We start from the raw sequence: 25,574 nt of genomic DNA, 5'->3' as shown, positions 1-25,574 counted from the left end.
GTGGGCAAAAGCCCAACCTACCTCCTAAAAGCCCTTGGCAGGTGTCAGAAAAAGCATCAGTGGGCACCACAGGCAGCATGCTGAAGATTTCTGGACTAGAAACTTGAAATGTTACCCAGCAGGGTGAAGGCCAGTGGCTGCTGACCTCCAGGGATCAAATCCTGCCAGTATAGAGGCTTGCTCACTGTAGGTGCTGGAGCCTACAGACCACCCCACCCCCAGCTCCCTGTACAGTTGAAGCTGCCAAATGTCAGCGGCCATCTCCCCGGTAGGATCAACCTCTAATTTTCTTTTCAAATCGCACAAGGCTTGCGATGCCCTGCCACAGCTCAGGGGCTACTTAAAACGCCTGGAAGCTGCTCAACTGGATGACTCACACCACAGAAAGGGAAAGTCAATAGACTCCCTGCTTGATTAAGGGCAAGCGGGTTGAGAGGAATTCCCTGGGGGGGGGGGGCAGCCACCATTCCAAGCCCCTCACTAGCTCCCAAACAGGCCTTCTTCCTCCCGTCTGCTGCTCGACCTCTCTGTGCCCGTGGCTAGATGTCCTACAGAAGAGATGGTCACAAAAAAAGGAGAGAGAAAAAGCAGTTGCAACAAAGAAGCAAATAAAACAGTTGAAAATGAGCATTTTTTCCTGAAGTGGCTGGCTTTGATGAGGCATGGCAAAAATTAAGGTGCCTGAGCAGAACCCGGGAAGTGAGAGGGGCTGCAACAGAGACGCTGGACTGGATTCCAGAAGGACTCGCCTCGAAATGAGGAAACGGAAGAAACTGAGCTGCAGAAGGTACCCCATGAAAGCTGTCACCTGGAAGCTCTCACCTTTTCCAACCAGAAGCAGAATTAAGCCTAACATTCAGGAGAGAGATTAAACAAGCCCCAGGACAGCCCACTGAGGACCCTGGCTCCTCATCACCCCTGTGAGTGTAGCTCCTCTCCAGGCGCTCAAGGAGGCAACTTCTCTGTTGAAGAATCTGCAGGACAGATGCTTTCCCAAAGAACAGCAAGCTCCGATCCCGCAAGAAAGCGGGAAGCTGAATCTCTATGCTGGTAGGCAAGCAGACACGTAGACGGTTGGGAAGACGAGGGCTGTTGTGCAGCAGATACTGGGAAAAACCAGGCATTTTTACTCACACAACCTTGACTATGCAAACCCATGAGCTTTTTAGACCCACACTGCTGCCCTCAGTAAGAGAGGACTCTTTTATCCAGATGTCCAAGAGCCTGAACATTTTTGCAGTGTGGGTCTAATGAACACACAGTGTTTTGAAAATATGCCCATAGAAATACAAACCGCACAATAGTGTATGGAAATGCCTGTTTTATAATTTTCTGATCACATTTTGAAAAACAAACTACTGAGTTTATCAACCTGCAGTGCACTCCTTAGTTCACTTAACTCTTGAATAATGCAACTCTTCATAGGATTGCACTGCTAATGTACAAAAACGCCCATTGTCTCTTAAATTTACTTTGATACAAACAAGGTTGTTAAAAAAAACCCTGACAATCACACATTATAAGATAAAGCTTTAATATATACATTTAAAAAATGATTCAAGTAAACTTATCTCTCTTCCTGAACATCGGAATGTTACTCACAGTGGCTATAGGCTGAAAGAGTCGTTGTCAAAGGGTCTTAATGGCTGCTGGCCCATCGGAATTTCTCCTTTGAGGCCGGGAACAAAGCAGCCAGAGTAGCCATGATTGACAGGAAATCAGCCAATGGAAAGGGACACAGGTCTTGCTGGTAAGGGAAGTATTTCTGTCCTACAGCACCAAAGATGACATGTAGCAGTTTCCTGTAGATTGCAATGCAACGAGGACCAACATAAGGACCTGACTTATTCCTCTTTAGATTGCAAGCAGGCATGAAGCCTTTTCATCTTCCTGTTGCAGCTCTCCCCACTGAAACATGCTACTGATCTGAGAAGACTCCCATGAAGAGAACCCAGGATGAGAACTGGGCTCCGTAACACTCAGGCCATTGCAGGACTGTGGCACACCGATGTGAAACCAAAGACTCCAGGTCAGAATTCCCTCAAACTCTCCTGACAAAGCAGGGTGGAGGACTGGCAAGGCACTCTGAAAATCCAGTCCAGCTTTTGTAGCTATCTAACCCCTTCACCACTGAGGATGCCCCAAAGAGTCGAGGAAGAAGGGTTTACTGTCTGCTGGACTGAACAGATGAAGAACCCAAGGGGCTGTTCTCCAAACTATCAGTGGTTAGACTTTGTGCCATTCAGTGGTTCAAAAGATCAGCTACCCCAGTGTTTCAACGAGGCTATGCCTCATCATGAGTTAAGCAGATATGAAGACGGGACCTGAGGTTAGTTGCGGTTATGTGCGAAATCCAAAGCAATGCGATGAGCGGGGAGTGTGACCCAAAACTTCTGGTTTCTGTTGCAAGCACGGAAGGGGTGAGAGCCAGTTCCAAAAACTCCATTATCTTTTACTTCTTTGACGTTACGACCAGACTGTATTGTCAGCAAGGCACAATGGAAGATGGCACAGGAAATCCATGCTCCCACTCCCCAAATATTGCCACATTAAGTTCAGGAAGAGCCACAGAGGAAGAGTGTTTTTTGCAGGCCTGTTCTTCCAGAAAGAGGGCAGACCCAGCGGAGCTCTGCTCGGTTGACACCCGCTGAAGGAGTCGCCATCACTCGGCAGCCTCCAAGAACTCAGAGGTAAAAATAGCTTCTGCGTAATCCTCACACAGGTCTTGCAGCTCAGCTGCCACATCCTCCAGGGCTTCCTCCATCAACTCTTCTGCCAAGCTAAAGAGGCAGGAAAGCAAAATTCAGAAGCCAAGACCTGATTTCTAGAGCTTAAGCAACTGTCTCCACAACCACCTCCAAGACTTGCTATTCTTCCCCAGGTGAGGGAGACTGAACTGCTGCTATGCTTGGAAGGACTAGCCATGCCCTGCTTAATTTCCCATTGCCAGAGATTTGCTTCCTGTCTGCTGGAGAACAGGCTGAAGAGTTAATACATCCAAGGAGGAAACAGGTCTGCATCCATGCATCACTTTGGTCATTACGCTATGGCAATCATTTGTAAATGGATCACCCTGGGCCAACAAACCAATCCTTTTGCAAACGATTGCTGGTGGTGGGAAGTGCTGTCGGGCCATAGCTGACTTATGGGCGACCCCTGGTGGGGTTTTCAAGGCAAGAGATGTTCAGAGGTAGTTTGCCACTGCCTGTCTCTGTATCATGGCCCCAGTATATGGTCTCCCCTCCAAATACAAGCCAGAGTCGACTCTGCTTAGCTTTTGAAATCTGATGAGATAGGGCTAGGGCAAACTATTGGTAAAGCCAGATAAAAGCACAATTTTCAAGGGTGGGTGGATGCTGCCCAGGTGTGTCTGTAATGGGGCAGCCCTCTGTCTCCAGGAATAGCGACTTCAGGAGGAATGAAATTGTGTATTTCAGCAATTCATGTTGGCCAGAACTTCTGCTTTGTGCTCGCTCCCCTCCTGGAATCCGCTTCTCATGTAGCTGAGGGCTCCTCTGGAGGCCTCCTGCCAGCAGGAGCCTAGATTTATGCAAGAGGAGCCCTGCTGGAGCATACCAATGTGATCCCATCTGTTTCAGCATCCTGCTTCCCCACAGTGGCCAGCCTGAGGCCCCACGGGAAGCCAACCAGCATTTGTCATGGAGTCTGCTCACAGCCTGAGCCTCTTATAAAAGACAGCCACCATCTCCTGGAGTTGACACATTCCAGATAAATAAGCTATGCCCCCCAGCAGAGGCACCTACACATCTGTTCTTGCCCTGAGCCTTTCTTTTGCTGCTTCTATATCCCTTAAGGATACTTATTCTCTCCTGCCCAGGGGATGGCAATGACAGCAGCTGTAACCAAGAAGAGAAGGAGCCGAAGCAGATCTGGAGAATTACGGGAAGAGAGGTTCGGGGAAAGGCAATCAGCTTAAGAGGAAGAAAGGCGTGAGGAGGGGAACCACTCTTGTCTGGACCACTCGTTCGTAACCTTGCAAGGCAAAGTTTGTCAGGCTGGGAAACAGCAAAACAGAGAGCGGTTTTGGAGTCCACAGTCCATCTCAGTTTGCATGGCATGACTCATGGCAAGGTGTGGAGCACCACCTGGCAGCACTGCGAGGTACTGCAACAGCCACATTCTTTTTCTTGTGATAGGAACCGCAGGTGAAGCACAGGGAAGCTGTGAGCTGAACATAAATCTTTCTTCCTGCATGACCATGATTGGTCTGGAAACTCAGCATGAGCACAGTTTTAATGGCCAGCTTTTACACATGCATGCCAGCGGAGCAATGGATGGGGTGCAGGGCACTTTGAAGGGACATGTGGGGGTTAAGGAGCTCCCAACGGATCTCTCCTGATGGGCAAGCTCTCCCAAATCTTCCACTCACCTCTGTGCAATGTGCCACGGGCTGAAGTTGCCCACCTCCTCGTGGGAAATGCACTTTAGGTGTTGATCGAACCGGGTGCCATAGTCATGAATGCTTTGGAGCATGTTCTTGGGTACAGAGAGGAAGGCACAGGGCTGCTTCCGCTGGGAGGAATCCCACGTACCGGGCTGTGTGGTATGAGTTCTGGACTCCAGTCTCTCATCTGGCTCTACATCCTCCTCAACAGCACTGGAAGCAAGGAAAAGAATCAGAGCTCCTTCCTCGCAGGTGTCAAGTTCAAGCAGACACCTGGCTGATGACACTTCCAACAAGATGCAGAATCCAGGCCCTTCCCACATCCCTCTGCTGCTCAGGTACTCCTTGGTTCCTAACCTCCTCCACTCATCTTTTCCCCCCACAGATGCCTCTCACTTCCCCAATGAATCCTATCCCTTCAGAAATTTTGGTCCACTATCTCCCTCTCCTAGACCCTTGAGGAGAAATAAACACAAAGGAATCATGGGACCAGCTCCCATAATATATACCTGTGGCACACACCCCACCCCTGCTTCCTCAAGTACACTTATTTAAAAATAAACGTCATCACTTTATTATTTCATGTCCTGTTTATGTGGCTTCCCAGAAAGCATCTATCAGGCTACTGTTGGAAAGGGGATCCTGGATTACATGAACCTAACTCTGGTTTTATTTCCTTTTTTTTTAATCCCTACCAACAGGGCACCTTTCATCTCTTCAGCCCAGTAGAAGCTTTAGTCCATCACTGAGATGGGTACTGCTGCCACCACACTGCCTCTGAGCCACTAGAACACTTGTGAATATTCCATGACATCACAGCCATTCAAACCAATGGTGATGGGGAGGAGCCTGAAGAAAAGGCACGTGGGCCAGTTTTTAGCACTAGACAGAGCATCAGTTATGCAGCCAATTAAGCATCAATTACGCAGCCAACCACTTATTTCTCAATTTCTACTTACTTTGCATCCAAGGGCCTTTCTAATACAATGTCCACTTGTGGCTCACTGTGACCTTCTGGCTTTGTTATCTGGATGGGATGGGGAGCCCCAGAAGATTTCTCTTTTGCTGCAACTGCATTCTCTAAGAGGTGGAGGAAACAAAAACAAAACCCTTTAGTGCAAGGGTATCGAACTCATTTGTTAAGAGGGCCAGATCTGACACAAATGGGACTTTGTGAGGCCGTGCCATGTGTGTCATAAAATGTAATGTGAGGCAGCAGAGATATAAACTTTATAAAGGACACAGACTAACACAAATTATTTTTTAACTTAAAATACAAACATGCTTAAAACTCTTGCAATATTTTGTTTAAAATGGAAAGGTAGGGAAATAGTGGGATTCAGCAATGCAGTTTTTAAAATAAAACATCAAGAAAAAGCACAGGGATCACAGCAGAAATTAAAAATATAAAATGCTCTGTATAGTATCCCCCTTTGGCTGTAGGTTCCCAGGTTAGGGCATTCACTATGTCAGGTCCATTGAATAGAGACAAGCTGGCTCAAAGCATCAACTCCTTATTTGCAAGGTCACAACTCCAGGAAGCCTGAGTGTCTGTATAGGAACTTGAAACACTTTGCAACACAGACAAAGCTGCAAGGAAAAATGTGGGATGGATTTTCCATCAAGGTCCCTGGGCTCTATCTATCTGGGCAAAGAGACCTTACTGGGAAATCCACTCCACATTCTCCCTGCAGCTTTGATGAAGAGTCTGTTCCACATTTTCCTTGCAGTTTTGTCTGTGCTGCAGCATACAAAAACAAGGCAGAAAGGGCAGGGAACTGAAAGAGAAGGGAACTTGTGAGGACAGGAGGGGGGAGAAAAGAGCCCTGAGAACCTGATTAAAGCCCTGGGCAGGAAGGTTCTGACCCGTGGGCTGGACATTGGACACCCCTGCTTTTAACGGATGTACAGAGTTCCTTCCCATTTGTCCACCAGTGGTCCTGGGAAGGGAACACATCCCCTAGCACAATCTTTGCAAAAGGACAGTGTACTGGAACCTATGACACACTCAGTTGCAACCCTTGACAAACTCATGCCCTTGAAATACTGAGCATTTCTTTTATGTTTTTAGTGCATTGTTATACCACCATGCCTCCAAGGAGCTCAGGGCATCATCCACCATTCTCCCCTTCTTACGTTTATTCTCTCAACAATTCCTGTGAGATGAGTTTGGCTGAGAAAGAGTTTGGCTGAGAAAGAAAGAGTGACCAGACCAGGGTCACCTGGTGACTTTCATGGCAGACTCTGGATTTGAACCAACACTCACACTCTCACAGTCCAACACTACATACCACTACGCCACACTGGCCTTTTCCTTCACAATACAAGGAAGCTGGCAGAAACAGTCACAATGGAAGGCTACAGTTCCTGGGCTCTTCCTGGTATAGCGTGGCAGCTCATTCTAAGCCCTCTTTTCAGGCCTGCAACCTGGGAGCATCAACAGATATAAATTCCATGCATCTAACTAAGTGACTCATGAAAGCTCATTCTGGAATGACTTTCGATGGTTTTTAAAGGTACTGCTTAATTTTGCTACAACAGATTAACATACTGAGTCCTCAGGCTTTAATTTCATGTGAGCGAGGCTCTGCATGAAGGTATCTGTCTCCCAGGCCCGCAAGTATTGAAGCCTGCAGGTGCCCACTGTATCAAAGCAGCCAACCCGTTAACACAAGCCATGAAACCAGCACAAGAAATCAGATTCTCCCTCTTAAGCTTGTGAGCCTTTAGCTGTCTTCACAGCAGCAATGTGCCTTCTCCCATCTTCAGAATCCCAATGAATATGGAGATGATAGGATAACTCCTAGCTTTGACTTTTGGCTTCGACAGTTATGCAGGCGCACTTGGGGAGAGCCTGTGACTCAGTGGCAGAGCATCTGCTCAGCATGCAGAAGGTCCCAGGTTCAGTCCTGGTAACTCCAGTTAAAAGGCTCCCATAGTGGGCGATGGGAAAGACTTCCACCTGAGTCTTGGGAGAGCAGCTGCCAGGTGGAGTAGACATCACTGACTTTGAAAGACCAAGAATGAGGCAGCTTCATGTGTTCACTCCTAACCACCTGATCATCAGCCAACCCTTCACATATGCCTGCCCGTGACTTACCTCTTCTCTCTTCTTGGGCCCAAAATTCAGGGTCTGAATAGACTATCTGGTGATACCTCCTCCGCACCAGTTCTTGAGAGCTCTTGAATGTGCACACACACACACACACACAGACAGGAGGGGGGAAAACATGATTACTCAACAAATGAAGCTGGTTTTTTCTAGATTGAAAAAAAACTGACAGATGAGGAGAAAACAGATACAGAAGTTCTTTCTCTCTCCTCTAATGCTAGAATTCTGGGCACTCAATGAAGTTGATGGGCAGATCATGAAAGGAATTATTTCTTCACCCAACACATGACTAACTGATGGAACTCTCTGCCATGTGATATAGATATGGTTACTAGCAAAGGTAGCTTTAAAGAGGGATTAAACTGATGGGGAACACACCCATGTGTTCATGATGGCCTAATACATCGCCTATAATCAGAAGCAGAATACCTCTAAATACCAGTTGAGGGGGGGGGGAGCAGCAGGAGGCTTTGGCCTCTGTGCCCGGCTTGTAGATCTTCCATGAGAACTGACTGGCCACAGGATGCTGAACTAGATGGAGTCTTGGTCTGATCCAACATGGCTCTCCATACTGTACAATAACAGATGACCATTCCCTTTATTAAGCTGCATCTACAAAAGCAGACATCCTCCCCACTTTCCCTACTGTCTAGTCAGCGTAGGACAGCAGAAGTCTCCCAAAATGTGTCTGAAGCCCTTACAGGACAGAATGCAGTTTGCAGTGATCCACAATTCAGCCCACCTCAGTCCCATGTCAGGACCAATAGAACTGACTTAATTTTTTTTTTAAGTCCTGCCTGGGTTGACTCAGATCAAGGACAAGTTCAAGGCAGAACGTGACACAACATAAGGATCTGCAGATGATGGGGCACTGCCCGCAAGTTATGGAATGCTGATCTTTGACAAAGCATACAGTGCAGCCCAATGAGCCAGCTCTGCCCTCCTACCAACACACATGGCAGCGCTCTCCCCTTCCCTTGAGTGAGAAGAAGCTGACAATTGGCTTCCCCTGATGAGAAATCCATGCTGGCAGACAGAAGGCCGCCTGGGAATATCCATATGCCAGAAACTCCATTAAAAAAGAAAAAAGAAAATCACGCAGCATGGAGAACTCTGATTCCCCCTTCCCACAGCCTGTCCAATCTTGTCCTGATCGATTCCCTTTAGAGAGCTAGTAAGCTTAATTCCAGATGGTTTGCTGGCACAAAAGTGTTGGTGGACACCACAGCAGAAGCATACCTCAATCTCCTCCATCCTCTGAAGCATCATCTCCAGGTCTGGGGCACTGAGTGCAGAGAGAGACTCATGTCCTGTCTTCTGGCTCTGTTCTGGAGCACAGTCCTCCAAAAGGCTGTTCAAGGTACCGGCCTCAGCTACAGCCTGACAATTAAACACACATCTGAGACTTGGGAGATACTCGCAACATTTATGTCGTTATTTAAAACGTTACTTTCTAGATAAATAGGACACACACACACACTTTCAGCACAGTGCTCTTGAAGTAGCTAAACGTTGTATATTAGGAGATGTCAGGAGTCTCCCCCCCCCCCGGCCCCATACCTACATACCAAGATCAGATCAAACAGCCAAAGAGAGTCCCATGGGTGGCAGCTGATGCCCAGAGAGAGCTGCTGGCTTGAGTTCACCCAATGAAACTCATAGAAGAGGCAAGGTTTGAACTGGGGACTTCCCAAATCATGACCCATACCACTAAACTCAGCTGCCTTCTAAGTCAATAATACATTTTATGTGCTCCCCAGGTAAGGAAATGCTACAGGATCCTAAGAAACAGGTTCCTGTGTACTCAGCAGATGTTCAAGTCAATCCTGAATACACTGCATGAAAGCAAGGCCTAAGTGGCATTCTTAATCTTCCAAAAGCCATACTTATTTCTGACACCCTTCACCATTGCCAGCTATCTAAAGCCCTAGGAAAAGCCTTGGGCCATCTTTAGCCAGCTAACTTATTAAATAGTCACCAAGTCAGGGAGAACTTTAAACTGTTTCCAGGAGGGCAGTGGTTTCTACACTGCAGCTTGCCAAATACCACCACAAACTTCCTGAAGATTTGGCGGGAAGGGATGGTTTCAAGACCAGAATGAAAATCCTGTGAAGCACATGGCCAGTTGTCAGCATATGACAGTCATGTTAGGCACATGGGCCCTGCTGCAGAACACATCATGCACCACCTGTTTCCCCCATTGGAAGCCGTAGCATGAGCAGGCAGAGCTACAAAACCTTCCCTGGGTTTCAACCATTTTCTTTTAGTGGAGCACATCTTACCTTCCTGACATCCTCGGGTGGCGCCTGGCTTTCCAGTAACGGCTCCTTCCAGCGAATGTTTCTTTCCAAGGAGAGATTCACCTTCTGATGAAACAAAAGCATGGAAATGATTGTCCAGTTTTTTGGATGCTCATTGCAGAGATCTTTGGGCAAAATAACTTCCTTTCAGGGAGCAGAGTACCCAAACCACTGCTCTGAGGGACTGGAGGAAAGGCAAGGTTTAACAGACAAACGACTCAGAATCTGTACAGGCAGACAGCCAAGACACCAAATTATTCAGGACAATTGCAAAGAGCTCCCCAAAAGTGTCCCTCTGAATCAGGTGGGTGGATGGCAACACAGCAAATGAGATTCAGTATAAGGGTAAAGTGATGCCCTCTGGGGCAAAAAACTTCAATGATGGCGAAAGAACTGTCAGAAGACTAAGAAAGGTTTCCTGGTCATGGTGGATAACTCCATGAAATGCTGACTCAGTGTGCAGCAGTGGTGAAAAAGGTGTTAGTTACACAACACCTGTGCCAAACCCAATAGTTCTTCTGGTCCTTACTTGTGCTTTCTCCAAGAGGGGCTCCAGCCGCTCTTTAATCTCTCTCTCCATCTTATCTATGATCTCCTTCAAAGAGGTGTCCTCAGTCCTGTGAGCGCTACAGTGAAGGGGAAAGAAAAACCAGAACTTAATATTAATTGGTTTTTTTGGTCAGCACACATTAGACACAGTACATGCACAGCAACAAGCCACACTCTGAAATGTACACTGAGCAGAGAGAAACCGGCTAGCCAGTCCTAATTAGCAGTTCTAATTTGCAGTGAGCAGTTCCAAAACTGACATGTGCTTCACACCTAAGCACAGGTGTTTGTGTCAACTGCGTGTTCTTCGGTTTCTCTGTCTTGGTTCTGGTGACTGTGCTGTTCCCAGGTCTGTCTGATGGACAATGCTTGAAACTGAATTCCCTGGCCTCACATCATCATTGGGTAGATATTAGACTGAATGTAGCCACTCCTATCCCAGGAGTCAATTCCTTCTCCCCCAAGGGTAGGAATAAAGAGAAACTGAGCCACTGTGTCACCTGCAAAATCAAGAGTTCCAACACCCAACTGGCAGGTCAAAACATCATAGGAACTAGAAGTCACTTTCTTGCAGGTTCTCTTTTCCTGGGCTAGCTCTGTCTTCTATACTAGTTTTGGAGCCAGGTGCAGAAGAAACATACCAAAGAAGTACATACACATGAAGCTGCTGTATGCTAAATCAGAATGCAAAATCCACCCAATGCCTCTACTTTCATTTCCAGTTGGGACATGAAGCCTAAGGTAATCCAGTTTCCTCATCCTTTTTGGACACAGTCAAGACTTAAAAACCAAATCCAATCCAGAAATGTCTCGAGCTAAATATCTTTTACTTCCAGAACCCACTGCAGATTTAGGTTGATAAATGTATGTAATCAGGGGTAAAGAAAAGCCTCTACAGGTTCTAGAACAGTTACCTTCATAGCAAAGAAGCTTTACCTTCCTACAATTTCTAAAACTGCAAGTTGCATAAAGGCATTCAATAAGCCCTTCTATGCCAACCTGACAGCTGGTTTTTCCATGGCATGTCTTCCCTCTCCTGTTCTCTCTCTCTTCAAAATAGTCTCTCTGCTTCGAGGACTTCTATCTGGATGCCTAAAAGGAGTTGTGGGAAGAAGAGAGCAAGATGTGAGGCCATCACTGCAGTCTCCATTCTGCACAAATGATCTACAGCCTTTTGCATCACACAGAGCAGAAGTTCTCAACGGGAAGATGTGAAGTCTGGCTCTGGCAAAACAAAATGCTCTTGGCTGAAGAGAGACTGCTTCTGGATGATGCGCAGTGCATCCTTAAGCAGAGTTACATTCTCCTAAACTCAAATGGATTTAGAAAGGTCTAACTCTGGGAACACGTAGAGATTACTTGCAAAGGCAGGTTTCCCCCTTCACAATAAATCAGGTTGTGTAAAACACAAGAGTGCTGAATGCATCTTTAGCAGACCCGTACTTGTTACAGGACTGACATTTATGCCAGTGATCCTAATTCAACTTTCTCTTTTACTCATGCCAACCGCCTGTAGAATCACGTTTGTGCTAAATACAAGGAAATTTCCACTGGCTGAAACAGGTTGGCTAACATGACTAAATAATGGGCATTCAGAATTAATCTCACAAAGCAGCTCCTACAAGGAACTGTCAGTTTCAGAACCAAATGTTACCAACCATAAGCTGCACTGTCCGCCTTCCCTGTAACAGTCAATGTCACGAATGCCAGTTGTTTTCTTTTAAAAACCATTGTACCATTGAGAGCCAGTTTGGTGTAGTGGTTAAGTGTGCGGACTCTTATCTGGGAGAACCGGGTTTGATTCCCCACTCCTCCACTTGCACCTGCTAGCATGGCCTTGGGTCAGCCATAGCTCTGGCAGAGGTTGTCCTTGAAAGGGCAGCTGCTGGGAGAGCCCTCTCCAGCCCCACCCACCTCACAGGGTGTCTGTTGTGGGGGAGGAAGGTAAAGGAGATTGTGAGCCGCTCTGAGACTCTTCGGAGTGGAGGGCGGGATATAAATCCAATATCTTCTATCTCACGTAGAAAAAGACAGCCAGTAATCCAGGCTACTCTTGATGATAACATTCATCATTTATTTATTTATTTATGATTTATATCCCGCCCTTCCCACCAAGGTGGCTCAGGCCATTTTCCAATTAAAGGGTTGGATTAATGGGACCAGGCCACCTTAATGAGAATGCATATGCCCCATTCCTACAGAACTGGAGGGATGGTGGCTCAGTGGTAGAGCATCTGCTTGGGAAGCAGAAGGTCCCAGGTTCAATCCCTGGCATCTCCAAAAAAGGGTCCAGGCAAATAGGTGTGAAAAACCTCAGCTTGAGACCCTGGAGAGCCGCTGCCTGTCTGAGAAGACAATACTGACTTTGATGGACCAAGGGTCTGATTCAATATAAGGCAGCTTCATATGTTCATATATATGTTCAACTGGAAACTGAAGCATGTCCTACAATGAGCCACATTTGAAAACAACTTTGCAAAATGAAAAAGAAAGAAATAAGACATGTGGCAGAGAACCAAGGAGGGAAGAGAATCCTGTGAAGAGCAAGGCTTCACCTTCAGAAGGGCTCCAAAGAGCAACAGCAAGCGACCTGACTCCCCAAGGCAGACCTCCCAAGTACACTGAGCTTCTGAAGGCAAAGTCCAGGTGTAAGATGCGAGAAGCAGGACTGGAGTACACCTATTACTATCCAAGCTGCCTAATCGGTTCTCACCAAGGCGGCTCTTGCGGTGATGTTAACCTACCGATGAGGAGACCCTCGAGGGGAAGTGGGACTGGGAGGCACCCAGGGGATCCGGCTCTCTCGAACGGGCGGCTTGGTCTCCTTGAGCCGGAATGCAACGGTGGTGTCTTGAAACCGGGTGTGCTTGGCTTGAGGCTGCTCGGCTTTTGGTCTCTGTGATCTTCCACTTCCCTTTAAGAAACATAACAGTTCTCTTCAGGAAAAGACAATGCTTTAGAGGCTTTTGTCAAAGCTGCCACTGCCGGGACATTAATGTCAGCAACTGCAATGCTGAGCAACAAGACATTACGGTATAGGGGAAAACATAAGATTGCACCTGAAAATTAAGCTCGGGGATGCAGAAGAGGAGGGACAGTGCTGTTGGTATGTCTGTACCTGACGTTTGGCAGAAAACACCACTCCTTTCTTCTTCAGTGGGCCACCTTTGAGAGCAGAGGCCTTTTTCACAGGCCCGAGTGTTCCCAAGGCCTCCCTGGGCCTGGCCTGAAGAGTCCTATCTTGCTCAGCAATGGGAAGATTCTCCTGGGCTCTTGTGCTGGAGTGATCTGCCATCTTCCCTGGTGACAACACCTCTTCAGTCTGCTGATGGTCATCTAAAGCCCATAATCACAATACTGTTTCAGTATAGAATCAGGAAACCCTCAGGTTCCTTCCTGAACGACTCCTGTGCTCAGAAATAACCAGGTAGACAGCAAAAACAAAACAAACACACAGTATTAGCAGAACCTGGAATTGAGAGCAGCAGCAACTTCAACACTGGCTAGACAAATAAGGGCCACAAAAGGACAGTGGTCCCACCTAAAAGGAGATATTCTGGGCTGCCATAAATATATTTCCTATTTGTGGGCTCCCTTGTGACATCGGACTGGCCACTGCTGGAAACAGGATGCTTGACTAGAAGAACCACTGATCTGATGCAGGATAGCTATTCTTACGTCTTTGTCTCTGCCAAAGTCCTGCCTTTGTCAAGGACCAGAATTAAGCCTACTTTAGATATGGAGGGGAGCTGAACTCAGTAGTTTTTCCTAAACAAAGCAATCAAATGGCAAACCCCAACCTGGAAATCTAGAGTCAGATCAATCCTCAGCTTCTTAATGGGGTTGAATGAGAAGGGGAATCAGCAGGTAAGTAAGATGCAAAGGGAGCTGAGAGAGGAAAGAAAGAAGAGGTCTGCAAAGCTGCAGTGTTGCAGAAAGGAGCCAAGTGATGGCTTCTTTCGGTACTCACTATCCCAAAGTGTGTGAGTCAGGACTTGATAAGAATTAGATCCAACAACAGAAGCCATGTAATGCCGTTTTTATTGAGACCATCCAAAGTAACAATACAGTGTGCAAACTTTGCAGCTGTCCCGATCTCTTCATCAAGCTGAAGGGTTCTTCAGCCTGAAGAACCCTTCAGCTTAATTAAGAGATTTGGAAACCTCACACACTGTATTGTGTTGTTTTGGTCGGTCTCAACAAAAGTGGAATTACTTGGCTTTTTCAATTTGCTATGGATTAAAGTGGCTACCAACTTGCTTCACCTAAAATTACTAGGGCTGTCAACCAATTTTTCAGCCAACACAATGCCTGGTATTCCAAAACCAACTGTTCACTGATTAAGTGAAGATGAATCATTGTATTGTCTAACCCACAATGAAAACAAGAGCCTGCTTTCAGTCTGCAGCTTGGTGGAGCTTCCACAGTTTGCAACCTGCAGCCCATCAGAACCATGCCTAATGATTAGAATGTTGTTCTAGCATCAGAGACAACAGTTCAAATCTCCACCTTGTCATGCAGCTCACTTGGACTAATCCCCCCCAACCTAAAACCAAATTCAATTGTGCTTCAATTAGAAGCAGTTTCTGGTATAACACATACAATGACTAATATGGTCCCCCCTCCCTTTGCTCTCAGTTTTTTAGCAGAAATTGCATGTTTCGTCTGCAGCTAGACAGAGATCTGACCAGTGGGCAATTCAGGAGGCAACCTGACACCAGCATCATTTTATAACTTGCTTAGAATTTCCCACAATATGCATAACAAAGTAAGGATTAGGACAATTTTTTTTTCTTTTCATCCATCATCTTTCTAATATCCAGACTAATTAAGAGTTCTCGAGTGTGTGAAGGCTTGCATACTGGTTTGTTACTTTGTTTAGTCATAATAAAAGGTGTTACATGGCTTTTGGTTTTGGATGTTGCTTTGAACTAACGGGGCTACATCCAATCATTCTATATCTCAACGAGTTGTCATGAAAAGAAAATGGGAGAGGGGCTATGAAAGCCATCTTGAGCTCCTTTAAGGAAGGGCAGTTTAACATTAATATTTTTTTAAAAACATGCGCGCACACCAAAACAACAATGATCAGACATACCCGGGCAAGATATGACTTTTCTGAGTGCCTCTCACCTCTGCCCACAAAGCTTAAAAGAAGAAATGTTTTTGTTTCTGGAAAGCAAGACCTTGGAAAAATACAGATTTCAGCAGCTCACATACAAACCCATAAAATCTTGTCCATCTTCATAGTTGGGAGGGAGAAGTCTTCTGGCTACTGGTGGCTTTTTGGGCTCCAGTGCGGTAGCTTTCTTCTCTCTACTTGGCACCTTGTCCCTGCTCAATGGCAGCTCAGCCTGAAATGCAGAAGGCCATTTCTTCCCCTTCTTGGGTGATTCCTTCTTGGACAGCAAAGAGTCCAAATCCTGCCACCACAATTGTTATCTCTTATTAAATGTGCAAAGTGTAAGCATCATCTCTCACCTTGCAAAGTGCAAACATCAAACATGCTGCAATTGTCATAAAGCCTCTTAACTTCCCCCAGGAGAAAAATCTGACTTTATTATAGATTCTCTGTTTGCTACTGGATTTGGAAATAATCTTTGTTAGTTAAGTTCTATGTATTTGACAACATTTAACCTGTACAATGGGCATTTAACATAAATCTTTGGTAAAATCACAACCTTTAGCATATTCTTTGTTACAGAGCCACAAATGAAGTGGGTTGATGGCAGCAGCTTCTACTGCTGTTAGGCCCCCAACAGCCTCTCACAATAGCTGCAACATACACTCATCTCCCAGGCTTATTCATACAGGCCATGTAACCTCTGTGGGATATATAACAGATCTGCTCCTGGCCTGTTTGGCCCTGTTTTTGAGTCCCTGGTCAAATGAAGAAAATAAACCCTGTCTTCCCCATCACCTCTATTTGCAGCAGTAAATCTATGACGATGTCAGGAATGGAGGATCCCATCTCGAGGCGGGCAGAGCAAAGGGACAGCTGCCGGATGAGGTTGCCCAATTCCTTGCAGTGGGCAGGAGCCGGATGGTGCTCTGACTGGCGGGCAAAGTGAGTGGCAAACATCTGCAAGGCCCGCACTGCGCCTCTATGAGCTGCTGCCAGCCTGGCCATGGTTTGTGACTGCATCACAAAGGAAGGAGAGAAAGAGGGCCCATGAGTTAGCTAGACCCGGTCCAGAGACTAGAGGCAGCCAGGCTAACTATGAGAGAAAAGATTCCACTTGCAGGCCCCAGTCTTCAAAGCACTCCTTTGCTGCAGCCTATGCCTGAAGAATGCTATAGCAGAGAGGCTATGAGGCTGGATTCCATGCTGATGCAACAGCACTATGGAAACACAGAATGCCTGCAAATAAAACAGCTGGGCTTGTAATGCCTTTACACAGATCTGCCATGTCGCTGCATGTAGAATGCCACATACAGCAATAGTCTCCCCATCTCAAAAACAATAATAAGTTCAGGGACCAGCATAGAAGCTGAGTGCCAAAAAATGATACACTGAAGTGGTTCTTTTCAGATGCACATTTGATGGACATCATAAATTAGAGAAAGTGATGCTCACAATTTGCCATTTGGAAATGGCAGCCCTAACTGTAAATGGACACCAAGAATGTTCCCCTCCTGATTTCAGACAGAACTATCTCAGGAAATAAACTTTAAACTTTGCCTCTTGTAAACTGGAAAGCATAGTGGTTATTATGACAACTCAAAACACCCCTCACCACTATACTTTGAGCTCCTTTCACAGTCTCCTGCTTGAAGGAAAGGTTGTTCCCTGATACATGATGTTTCCCAAAATCCCCAGGGATTTTCTCTCTCACCTTCTTTGTGTGTTTGATTTTCTGAGGACTCAGCTTCTCCAGCTCAGCCTGGATTTCTTTTACCTATTAAATAACATATTACAGACAAATCAGATAAATAGAGACATTTTTAAACAGCCTACACAGAAGAGTTCAAGACTCCAATAGCAGCAGCATACAGCATGCTAGAGAAGACAAAACATTCAGCTAAACACCTGGAAAAGCAACAGTACCCCACCCCCTGGCAGCACCTAATGTTTTACAAGCCTGGTCCCAGGTAAACTGATGGAGAGAGAGAATTCCACAGCTGAGGAGTAATCAAGACCCTGTCCCTAGTTGCCACATATCTTACCTCTGAAAGTGGACACACACAGAGTTGGGCCTCCACAGAAGGATCAACTGCCAGGCAGATTCTTAAAGTGAGAAGGTGCTTATTCACATACTGGATGTGACTGGAAAGTGAATAACTTTGGCTGGAGCTCACTTTTGAAAGAAAGGCCAAGGCTGGCACAAGGTGCTACAAGCCACAGGGGAGATCTGAGTACAGAGGAAAATGAGAAACACTCTTGCCTGTTGCTGCAGCACATACAGCATTCGTGCAGAGCGCACAGCCTGTTCCTGGCTACGGACACGGACACGGCGCTCTTCGTCGGGGTCCAAAGTTTCTTCACTTCTCTCTGGAACAGAAGACAGTCCAGCAAAACACAAAGTGATGGATCTGGAATGAGTTACTGACCTGAGGGTGTCTTGCTACAGTGGTAATGATCGGCCTACAAAGAAAAAACCCTGCTTGAGAGAGAAGGATGGTGAAAGATCATACAGTCTGCACATGAGGCTAGCATACCCTCCTCTGAAAAAAGTGTTAAATACTCCCCAGCCGGAGTAGAGCAAAAGGCTCTGCTCCAGACCTCAGTAAGCCTTACTCTTCCAAGGACTATGCAGGGAAAGCCATAAAACATTTTTAAACACTTATCCATTCTAACATGGAAACTGTAAAATATTTTACAAAACTACTAAGGACATTCCCATCCCAGGATACTCAGAACTCAAGACATCTGCCAAACTTGGTTTGACCAGGAATATAGACTCATAAGGCAAACCTTATATATACTCCAAAATAGAGTCAGAGGAGCCAGGTCTGATAATGCAGTTCAGCTACTGTCTGAGTTCTGCTCCCTATCTAGTAAGTGGTTCCTGAAAAGGAAAAAAACTCTCCTACTGCAAATCAAAGTGGAGAGAGTTGGGTCTCTCCAACATATAAAAAACCATAAGAGGTTTTGAGAATTGATAGTTTTTGGGCATTCCAGCAGAAATGTGGTTTCATCATTTGTTTACTCTTTATAGCAACACACAAACCGAGTAATTTTCCCAGTATCCAGTTATGGACTTGGGACACTCTTCCAACCTGGCCTCCAATTTCATCCTCAGAATGCAGTCAGCTGATTGACACCTTGCCCTCAGGTAAAGCTCCTGGGGAAGATTAGGGGTCACCTGCGGTACTGAAGCTGAATGCTCATTGGTCATGCCCAATTTTAATTTAAACTTTTCACAGAAATTGCTTAAACCTGTAGTATTCCTTCCAACCGGAAACAAAGTATTATAATCAATGTTCCCTCTAAGCTGCAGAGTCTTGTGAGCAAAAATTCTACTTTGTGAGCTACAGCTATTAAAGTTGTGAGCTACTGCATAAATTATTGTGCTCTGGGGTCATCCTTCCTGAGCGAAGACAAAAATGTGTGAGCAGGAGACTAAAAATCTGTGAGCTAGCTCACGCTTACTCAGCTTAGAAGGAACAGTGATTATAATTCCTATTTATAAAAAAGGCAAGAACCTGCCGATTATCACCCTATCAGTCTTTTAGGTATTTCTTCTAAATTATATTCATGCCATCTTTTATTCAAATTGGAAGATTGGGCAGAATCATAAAATCTTTTCAATCCTGAACAAACAGGTTTCATAAGGTTCACAGTACAGTCGATCACTGTTGGACATTGAAGGCCTTGATTCAGAATTACACCAAGAATTATAGAAGATGCCTCTACACTGCTTTTGTTGACTTCACTTCAGCCTTTGATTCCACTGAGCAATCAAGACTATGGAGCAAACTTGACAAAACAAACACTGATAGAAGGCTCTTTAGGACAAGGGTCCCCAACCCCTGGGCTATGGACCAGTACCAGTTCATGGCCTGTTAGCAACCAGGCCGCACAGGAGGTGAGCAGCAGGTGAGCAAGCTCAGGGCTCCCACTGATTCTGCATTATGGTGAGTTGTATAATTATTTCATTATATATTACAATGTAATAATAGAAATAAAGTGCACAATTGTATCATCCTGAAACCATTGCCCCTCCCCCTGGTCCATAGAAAAATTGTCTTCCACGAAACCGGTTCCTGGCGCTAAAAAGCTTGGGGACTGCTGCTTTAGGATACCAAGGGAACTATATTCCAGCCTCACAGGCAGGGTAAGACTGGGTTCACACAGCTCTCTTATGGACCCTATCCCATTAAGGAATGTTGTAAATCAAGATTGTTGGTTCCCTTTCTGTTTAATTTTTATATCAATTATTTTATCCAGACCAAGGAATCCCAGTACTCCCACCCCCTTCAGGAAATTTCAGTCCTGCTGTACGCAGATGATATGGCAATCATGCCTTTTATTAAAATTGGGCTCAGAAGGATGCTAGGTAGGTTGGCTGATTACTGTGACAGAAAAAAAATTAAGAATTATAATAAAACAAAAATCATAGTGTTCTGTAATAATAGATTCAAGCACAGATGGACTATTAATGCTCATGAAATAGAACAATGCCCCTTCTTTAAATATCTAGGCATAGTATTTCATGGGTCTCTGTCTTGGCAGGCACATCTTAAGGCCATTTAATCAACTCTCCACCATGCATATTTTAAAATTCTTCTTTTCATGTAACATTAAGAAAGGCATTTGCACATTTTCAAGCTATGCCATCTGTGTCTTTACAGAGCAGATTTTAATAAATTCCTGTGGAACAACACCTCTGCCCTTGTGGTTCTAATCAGGTAGAAGATACAGTACTCGACCTTCTACATTGCTCCTTCTGTGAGTCCATTCAAAACAAAATGCTGAATCAAGTTCTTGTAAACATTTCCAGCTTACATGAAGAAGAGAATTTATACCCCAGCCTTCACCTGGACTCCCAGAGCAGATTACAATCTCCTTCCCTTCCTCTCCCCACAACACACACCTTGTGAGGTAGCTGGGGCTGAGAGAGTTCTTCAAGAAAGGCTCTTGAGAGAACAGCTCTGAGAGAACTGTGACTGACCCAAGGTCACCCAGCAGCTGTATGTGAAATAGTGGGGGATCAAACCTGGTTTTCCAGACTAGAGTCCTCTGCTCTGAAACACTACACCAAACTGGCTCTGGAATGTATTAATTTTTTATTGGCTGATGCTATCCTTTTTGTTATCCTCAAAGTAGCTACCGTTATCTTTTTAAAGTTTCATCCTGTTATGTAAAAATGTTTTAACCTTTCTGTTGTGGCACACTGTTACATGTTGGTAAATATGCTTTGATGTTATGGCTACAACAATAACAATAAGCTGAACTTCTTCTTTATCCCCCTCACCTTTTTTTGCCAGCTCTTCTATTTTCTGGATGTAGTTCTGTAGCTCCTTTTGCAGCCGCCTGACCTCCAGGGTGGTCTTATCTTCCTCTTTTCTGGGCCCAGGTCCCGGGTCATGGGTGGGGGGTGAATCAGACGAAGCAGCTTTTGATTTTATCCGATTTGGGGTGTAGAGGTAGACTTTGGCTCCAGAGCTGGTTGTCTCAAGTTTGGAACAATTGCCAAGCTGGTGTTCATCCTTCTGGAGGAAGTCTGATGCTCTTGGCCCAGCAACATTTTCGGATTCCTTCCTTCTGGTCTGCCCAAGCCCTGCAGGGCGAGCAGGTACAATCTTGTTCTCACTGAGCAAATGCTGTCTCACTTGCTCCTCCAGATGTCTTCGCTTCACATCCCTTTTGGCCAGCTGAACAGCCAAATTGAGTTTCTCTTCAGATACCACGGAAAAATCAACAGAGTTTCTGACATCCAGTCCATCACCAGCACCTTGATCCTTCCCATTCCCAGGCTGCTTCAGCTTTTCTATTATAATTGGATGAGGGTTCGTGTACTGGAAAGCCAAGTTCACTGGCAGTGCAGAAACATTTCGACTAAACTGGAGCTGTTCCAAACATCAAACAACATTGCCTAAATCTTTCTCCGGGTCGTATTTCTAAGCAGAGCACTCATTTGGGAGAGGGGGAGACAGGACACATCTTTCCCAACATAAATCAACAACCCTGACAGATTCCAGGGTAGCTTTGTCTTGAAATTCCCCAAGGGAGGTGTCTGCAGATATACAAACTTATGCAGGCTCAGCTTTTGAAGATTTTCATTAAAAAACACCAAATGTGGCAGGAACTGAGAAACAATTATGTATCTCAGTTGTGAAAGTTGTTCAGCATTGCTTACAGTGACACACAGCAATGATCCCATAACATTCAGCTGGTGCTTTACACCTTTTTAGCATGAATTTTTACATTACCTCTATTTTTGGGAATGCACTACAGCAAAATCCCATGGAATCTGAACCACCATACAACAAAATCCAATTTATATCCCATACACAAATCAGTAAGCTCCTTTTTGATTTGTCTTACAGGCAAGGCATTTCTATATATCAATGCCCACCCCTTTCTCCCAAAGTTTATTACACTGGTCCACATCACCAGTGGAGCAGGTGACAGGAGTAGATGCATATTTCTAAAAATCTTTCAAGAATCCCATAAAACAACTCTGAAGCAGAAAAGCAAGCAAAAATTTCACAACACCTGGGTCTGCAGGATCCTTGCTTTGCTTTGGGATGACAAAGGCACACAAGCTGCAGCTGGTTTCCCTGGTCCCATCACACTCGACAAGAGGCTCAGATAACAGTAATTTGCTGTTGTCTAGTAAAAGAATGCTGTTGAAATACCACCAGGAAGATAATGTCAGGATTCCAAGTGATGCATATATTTATTTATGCCTTACAAATTTTTTACAATTTAAGAAACAAAGACCTAAGTTGGTCCCCCAATTTCCCATACACATCTAGAAGTAGAGCATCATCCTATGAGATGCTGCTTCAACAAAATACCATTTTTTTAATAAGGCAACAAAATACAAAGGTGGACAGCATAAGAAACGCTGCTGGATTGAAATAAAGTCCAGCACCCTATCTCTAATGAGAGATGTTTTTGGGGAACACACTATTAGGTCATGGAGGCAATAGTCATCCCCAGCTGTTTTTTGTTCAATCACCTGGAACTCAGATGCAGGCTCTCTCCTGTGCTTTTAACAGTCTTACAGAAGAGAGCATTTTAGCAGATGCAGCTTGTCCTACCTCTATATATGGCAAGTTGCACCAGTCAGCATTCCATTTTCTGCACAACCATCCAAAGGTCAAGAGTCCCTTTACATCTGTCCTTGATTCCCGCTCTGTATATAACTGTACAGAAGACCACTCTGAGGAAGAGTCAGAAGAGGGCAGTATGTCAAAGCCCCAGAGTCAATGGTCACTCAGCATGTTCCTGGCATCTCCGAGCATTTGACAACAGGGGCTGCAAGACTGCTGATGAAAAAAGCAGGCAAGTATAACACAACAGGCTGCTGGGCTGGCTCAACAGAAGAGGGTCAGAAATATCTTTCCAGCTAGACTCGCAACAATTTGCCAGGGAAAAGCTGCCTAATACAGATGAAAAACTACAGGTTAGAAAGGAGTGTAGTGCAGCTACCTGCCACTCCCGTTAAAATTGGACTATTTAAAGGCAGTCTGGAAAATATTCATGCAGGAATCACAGTCTCCCATGGCTTCTAGTTACAATAGCTAAGGCTGCTTCTAGATATGGAAGTTCTACTAAGCGATTGTAGCTAGAAGTCATGGGAGACAGCATATAGCAGGGACAACTTGGAAAGTCCCTCCACGTTTTCCAGCCAATAAGGTTCCTAGAGAGACACAGACAACACTGTTGGGCTATTTCCTTCATGCTTCCACCAGGGGGGTCTTCCAGATGCAGTCTTTGGACCAGTAAGATTTTTTAAAAAGTTCAGCTGAAACAGACCAGAAGCAAAATCCTATGCACAGTTACTCCAGCATAAACTCATTGACGTCAACTGCTATAGAATCAATTCACAAGGTTGCAGCAAAATCTGCATCCCTGTTCTAGCACCCTGTATCCCAGAAGTACCAATCAAAAGGACTAATACATGTGGGCACAAAGCCTCTCCCTGTTGCTCCCTCCCTCCCAAGCTCTATCTACTTATCGTGGCTAATAACCATAACGTGACCCATTATTAATGGACCCTTAACCCTTTATTAACAGCGTCGCTAGATCGGGGAGGGGGGCACCTACCCCAGCATCCCATTTTCGACAGCAGCCAACCAAAAGCCTCCTAGGAGACTCAAGTAGGGCGTGTGCAAGTTAACCTCAGCAGGTACACTGCCCCAGAACATGGAGGCTCCATTTGGCTATCGGGGAAGACAGCTAGGCTGGGCCTCTACAGGCCTCCCACCTCGAACAGGAGTAAGTTCGAAAAGAACGCGTTCTTCAGCCAGGCTTTTCTTACAGAACTCACTCGGCGGCTACCGCCACTTCTTGCTCCCCAAGCGCGTTCCTTAGCAACTGCGAACCGCGCGGAGAACTCTGGGGAACGGTCTCCGCCGGCGAGAGCCAATCACAGGCTCGGAAAGAAACTAGCCAATCAGTTTATCGGCATGTCCCTGCACGGCCGCCGTCGCGTAGGAGGCATGGCTAGCCCTTGCCTACCTTGGAGGCGCTTCCGCCTCTCCAGTTTGCCTTCGTCATGAGTTGGGAAGAGGTGTTGGTGCGAGGCTATGCCGAATTCGAGCAGGCTTGCCGGGAGCAGCAGCGACGGGGGCGGCGAGTCTTCGCCTACTTCAGCGGCGACAAGGATCCTGCCAGTGGCACCAGCTGGTGTCCGGATTGCGTAAAGGGTGGGTGGAATTTGCATGTGAACATATGAAGCTGCCTTATACTGAATCAGACCCTTGATCCATCAAAGTCAGTATTGTCTACTCAGACTGGCACCGGCTCTCCAGGGTCTCAAGCTGAGGTTTTTCACACCTATTTGCCTGGACCCTTTTTTGGAGATGCCAGGGATTTGAACCTGGGACCTTCTGCTTCCCAAGCAGATGCTCTACCACTGAGCCACCGTCCCTCGTCCATGTGTGTATGGATTTACGGGTTTCCGCGTTTCTTGGGTGACACGGGTCTTCTTGTCGCCGGGTGGCCGCGTAGATCCAATACAGCGACAGCCCTAAACGGGTCTTCTTCCTGATTCTCCCTCCCCTCATGCCGAGCCTGCAGTCAAATAATCCATTACCACTTAACTTGTTCCCATCGGGAACCACGAGGGGATAATTGCATTGGTCCCTTATTCGCTTAAAATATCAGTACTTTCGGTAAATTGAAACATGAGCTTTTCTAAGTCAGCACCGACTTACAAAAGCTTATACTGAAATATTTTCCCCCGTTTTTAAGGTGCCACTGGACTGTATTTTATTTTGCTGTGGTAGGTTTAACAGGAAGACCCAGTAGCACCTTAAAGACCAACAAAATATGTGGCAGAGTATGAGCTTTCATGAGTCACTGGAGTGACTTTTGTTAGACTTTAAGGAGCTACTGGACTTGCTTTTTTCTGCTACTACAGACAGACTAGTACAGTCCAACCACCCATCTTGATCTAGGTTTAGCAGGTTTACCCATATTGAACTCTGCTGATTGATATGTTGCATTTCATGTTGTATGCATTATGGAAAGAATGCTTAGGAGTATGCTGAACTGAACTCATTGAGATTTGGTTCCCAGGTATGAGATTTGCCATACTTTGATTCTTGTAAGACAAATTAGATCTGTTTTTCTGTCATTCTAATTAGCATTCAAAATTTTAGTAAAATTAGTTGTCCTGTGGTTATGTTATGTTCTATACCAGGGGTGGCCAACGGTAGCTCTCCAGATGTTTTTTGCCTACAACTCCCATCAGCCCCAGCCATTGGCCATGCTGGCTGGGACTGATGGGAGTTGTAGGCAAAGAACATCTGGAGAGCTACAGTTGGCCACCCCTGTTCTATACAATGTTCAGTATATTCCAAGAACTTATCAAATCACACAAGATACACGTCAATCTGCAAATTAACAAAAGGGGAAACCTCCAAACACAGCTTAATGTGCATATTAATTACTCCACAGAAGGTATTGAGATTGAGTATTCATTAAGGACAGGGAAATAATTGGTCACTCAAACCCCTAACAGCTTAAAGCATCCTGGAGGGTTGATTAGGGGATGGGAGATAATTTCCCAGTTGTTCCCCTGCAGTT

General features: G+C 45.6%; 2 protein-coding genes across 3 annotated transcripts in view; one reads left to right on the top strand and one right to left on the bottom strand.

Moving 5' to 3' along the window:
• Positions 1-1,517: 1,517 nt before the first annotated feature.
• On the bottom strand, positions 1,518-24,041 carry KIAA0753 (KIAA0753 ortholog). The gene is made up of 17 exons (XM_060259627.1): positions 24,003-24,041; positions 22,029-22,145; positions 20,785-21,379; positions 17,752-17,858; positions 17,203-17,265; positions 16,287-16,505; positions 15,591-15,789; positions 13,485-13,702; positions 13,111-13,280; positions 11,366-11,458; positions 10,347-10,443; positions 9,800-9,883; positions 8,757-8,897; positions 7,506-7,587; positions 5,365-5,485; positions 4,391-4,618; positions 1,518-2,780 (listed from the first exon to the last, which is right to left on the bottom strand). The coding sequence occupies exons 1-17, from the start codon at positions 24,039-24,041 to the stop codon at positions 2,663-2,665; spliced, it is 2,691 nt and encodes an 896-aa protein (XP_060115610.1). The 3' UTR covers positions 1,518-2,662.
• TXNDC17 (thioredoxin domain containing 17) overlaps positions 23,914-25,574 on the top strand; it is a 324,677-nt gene continuing 323,016 nt past the window's right edge. For both annotated transcript variants that reach the window (XR_009556387.1, XM_060258849.1), the window contains exon 1: positions 23,914-24,190. Coding sequence is in view for 1 of the 2 variants with exons in the window: in XM_060258849.1 (XP_060114832.1) it covers positions 24,040-24,190 (151 nt within the window). In the remaining variant the exon portion in view is untranslated. The remainder of the gene's footprint in view (positions 24,191-25,574) is intronic.

The sequence above is a fragment of the Heteronotia binoei genome, chromosome 18, assembly GCF_032191835.1.
Source record: "Heteronotia binoei isolate CCM8104 ecotype False Entrance Well chromosome 18, APGP_CSIRO_Hbin_v1, whole genome shotgun sequence".
Taxonomy (NCBI): Eukaryota; Metazoa; Chordata; class Lepidosauria; order Squamata; family Gekkonidae; genus Heteronotia; species Heteronotia binoei.
This window is presented reverse-complemented; position numbering and strand designations above follow the sequence as displayed.

Bases quoted from the DNA above. Each gene is read 5' to 3' on its own strand.
- KIAA0753 (XM_060259627.1), bottom strand. From the start codon at position 24,041: ATGACGAAGGCAAACTGGAGAGGCGGAAGCGCCTCCAAG. The intron at 11,459-13,110 runs GTAGGTTAACAT...AACTCCTTTTAG, and splicing joins CCTCGAGGGTCTCCTCATCG to GCATCCAGATAGAAGTCCTC. The intron at 9,884-10,346 runs GTAAGGACCAGA...TTGTTTCATCAG, and splicing joins CCCTCTTGGAGAAAGCACAA to AAGGTGAATCTCTCCTTGGA.